At 37.7% G+C, this 3,427-nt stretch overlaps 1 protein-coding gene across 1 annotated transcript; it reads right to left on the bottom strand.

The window, feature by feature from the left end:
- Positions 1-753: 753 nt before the first annotated feature.
- LOC130982957 (uncharacterized) lies at positions 754-1,230 on the bottom strand. Its single transcript, XM_057907114.1, has one exon. It carries the CDS (start codon positions 1,228-1,230, stop codon positions 754-756), a length of 477 nt encoding a protein of 158 aa, XP_057763097.1.
- Positions 1,231-3,427: the final 2,197 nt, after the last annotated feature.

Raw genomic sequence — 3,427 nt, 5'->3', positions numbered from 1 at the left:
GCGCAGATAAAGAGAGATCAAGGGATGCAAGCGCGTCCTTGGTGCATTTACGCAATCACAGATGTGCCTTTGGCATAGAGTAGGCATGACTCTCTGGTTTTTATACCAGAGTTGGCGTGCAGCTCAGGCGCGCGGACACGCACACTGCGCTAATGCGTGCATGATGGTGTTGGCGACCGGCGTGGACGCGCAAAGTGCGCAGATGTGCCAGTGTGAACATAGGCTGGGCACAAACATGGCACAACTCTCTGGATTTTGTACCAGAGAGATCAGGTCATACCATCGGCGCGCAGTGCGCTGGCGTGCAGGGAATGACATGGGACGGACAAGAAATGGGCATGACTCTCGGGTTTTAGGCCTAAGGGTTGAAATGCACCACCGGCGCAGATGCGCGCAGTGCGCTGACGCGCCGGTACCCAAACTGCCTTTTCTCTTCTTTTTTTGTTTTGGCAGGTATTTTGGCTAGCATGCAAGAGAACACTTTACAAATTCATGCATCATTCAAAACATAGCATTCTCTCTATTCCAACAAATCATCCATACCAAAATGATGAAGTTTACTTAAACACCCTAGTTAACCAACAAAAATGACAACAACTAGAATTCCTATGCAATCAACAACATCAAGAAATCATAAAATTCTCAAAAATTTAAACAAAAAGCAGATGGTATACACAAGGAAGATCTTACCACGGTGGGGTGCCTCCCACCAAGCACTTTTCTTTAACGTCCTTAAGTTGGACGGTCAGTTGCTCAAACTTCCCCTTCTTTAGGTGAATCCTCCAGTAGGAACACCTCTAGCTCCCTCTGGAGCTTGTAGCCATGGTACTTCTTCACTCTATATCCATTCACCTTGAAGGTTGCTTCACTTTTAGGACCAAACAACTCCACCACTCCATAGGGCTTTATCTCTTTTACCTTGAAAGGTCCTTCCCATCTAGAACGGAGCTTGTCAGGCATGAAACGAAGCCTCGAATTGTAGAGGAGCACCTCATCACCCTCTTGGAAATCATTTTTTCGGATGTGGTGGTCATGGAATGCTTTGGTTTTCTCTTTGTAGATTCGGGCATTCTCATATGCTTCGTTGCTCAAACATTCTTGCTGTAATTTTCTGGCTACTCCTGCTTGGGTCAAATCCATATTGCATTGCTTTACTGCCCAGTAGGCTCTATGCTCAATTTCCACTGGAAGGTGAAATGCCTTACCATAAACAATCTGGATGGGACTCATCTGCCAGTTCCATGTTACATTCTGGCGTTCAGCGCTAGAAACAGTTTGCAAGTTGGAGTTAAATGCCAGAAACAGGTTATAACCAGGCGTTTAACTCCAGAAATAGCCCAGGCACGTGAGAAGCTCAAGTCTCAGCCCCATCACACACCAAGTGGGCCCCATAAGTTGATTTCTGCACCATCTATCTTAGTTTACTCATTTTCTATAAACCTAGGTTACCAGTTTAGTATTTAAACAACTTTTAGAGACTTATTTTGTATCTCATGACATTTTAGATTTGAATTACATACCTTTTGACGGCATGAGTCTCTAAACTCCATTGTTGGGGGTGAGGAGCTCTACAGCGTCTCGATGAATTAATGTAATTATTTCTATTTTCCATTCAAACACGCTTGTTCCTATCTAAGATGTTCATTCGTGCTTCACTATGAAGAAGGTGATGATCCGTGACACTCATCACCTTCCTCAATCCATGAACGTGTGCCTGACAACCCCTCCGTTCTACATTAGATTGAATGAGTATCTCTTAGAATCCTTAGTCAGAATCATTGTGGTATAAGCTAGAATCCATTGGCAGCATCCTTGAGAATCTGGAAAGTCTAAACATTGTCTGTGGTATTCCTAGTAGGATTTTGGGATTGGATGACTGTGACGAGCTTCAAACTCGTGAGTGTTGGGCGTAGTGACAGATGCAAAAGGATCAATGGATCTTATTCCGACATAATCGAGAACCGACAGATGATTAGCCGTACTGTGACAGAGCATTTGGACCATTTTCACTGAGAAGATGGGAAGTAGCCATTGACAACAGTGATGCCCTACATACAGCTTGCCATGGAAGGAGCCTTGCATATATGAAAGTGAGAAAGCATTATGTTGCAGGAATTCAGAGGACAAAGCATCTCCAAAACTCTAACATACTCTCCATTATTGCGTAACAACTATTTATTTTATGCCCTTTCATTCTTTTTACAATTGAAATTAAAGAATTCTATTGGTATCATGACTAAGAATAATAAGATAACCATAGCTTGCTTCAAGCTAACAATCTCCGTGGGATTCGACCCTTACTCACGTAAGGTATTACTTGGACGACCCAGTACACTTACTGGTTAGTTGTGCGGAATTACATAGTGTGAAGTAATTTTTGTGTACCAAGTTTTTGGCGCCGTTGCTGGGGATTGTTTGAGTTTGAACAACTGACGGTGATTCTTATTACTTAGATTAGGAGAAATTTGTCTTTTTGGTTTAGAGTCATTAGGATTGCATCTTCTATTATTCCTTTTAAAAATTTTTCAAAAATATTATTTTTCTTTAATTGAATTTTTGTTTTTTTATGAGTTTAGTGTCATGTTCTGAGTTTGGTGTCAATTGCATGCTTTTCTTTGTCTCTCAAATTTTCGAATTACGTGTTCTTGTTTTTTCTTGATCTTCAAATTGTTCTTGTCAATTTTTCTTGTTTGATCTTTGGTTTATCTTGTTTTGTGTCTTTTCTTGTTTTTCTTGTGCTTTTTCAAATTTTTAGTTTTCAAAAAAAATTATTTATTAAATACCTTTTTAAAACACGTTAAATTTATAGCTCAGTTGGCTAGAGCGTTGGCTTATGTTCTTGGCAATTGGGTATGTTCTTTTTTAAAAGCTTTTTCAAAAATAATTTTTTCTTTGATTGAATCTTGTGCCAAACTTTAAGTTAGGTGTTCTCTTGTTAATTTTCTTTAATTTTCGAAAATTCAATTTGGTTTTCAAAAAAGTTTTAAGTTTGGTGTTCTTTCTTTTGTTCTTGTTGTTCTTCTGAATCTTCAAAGTGTTCTTGAGTCTTTTTTGTGTTTTGATCTTAAAATTTTTTAAGTTTGGTGTTCCTTGGTATTTTCCCTCCAAAATTTTCAAAAGCAAAGAACATTAGATCTAAAAATTTTAAGTCTTGTGTCTTTTGTGTGTTTTTCTCTTTCATCATAAAATTCAAAAATAAAAAAAATTATCTTCTCTAACTATTTTCAAGCAAATTTTTCGAAATTTTCTATAAAAATTCAGATTTCAATTTCAAAAATTTTCAAAATCTTATCCTTTTAAGATTAAAAAAATCACATCTTTTTCAAAAATATCCTAACCACTTCTTCTCTCCTCATTTTTTCGAAAATTTTTAAAATATTTTTTTAATTTTATTTTTATTTTTTATTTTAGTTTTTATTTTATTTTA

This window comes from Arachis stenosperma, chromosome 1 (genome assembly GCF_014773155.1).
Source record: "Arachis stenosperma cultivar V10309 chromosome 1, arast.V10309.gnm1.PFL2, whole genome shotgun sequence".
Taxonomy (NCBI): domain Eukaryota; kingdom Viridiplantae; phylum Streptophyta; class Magnoliopsida; order Fabales; family Fabaceae; genus Arachis; species Arachis stenosperma.
The sequence above is the reverse complement of the archived record's forward strand: the minus strand, read 5'-3'. Positions and strand labels throughout refer to the sequence as shown.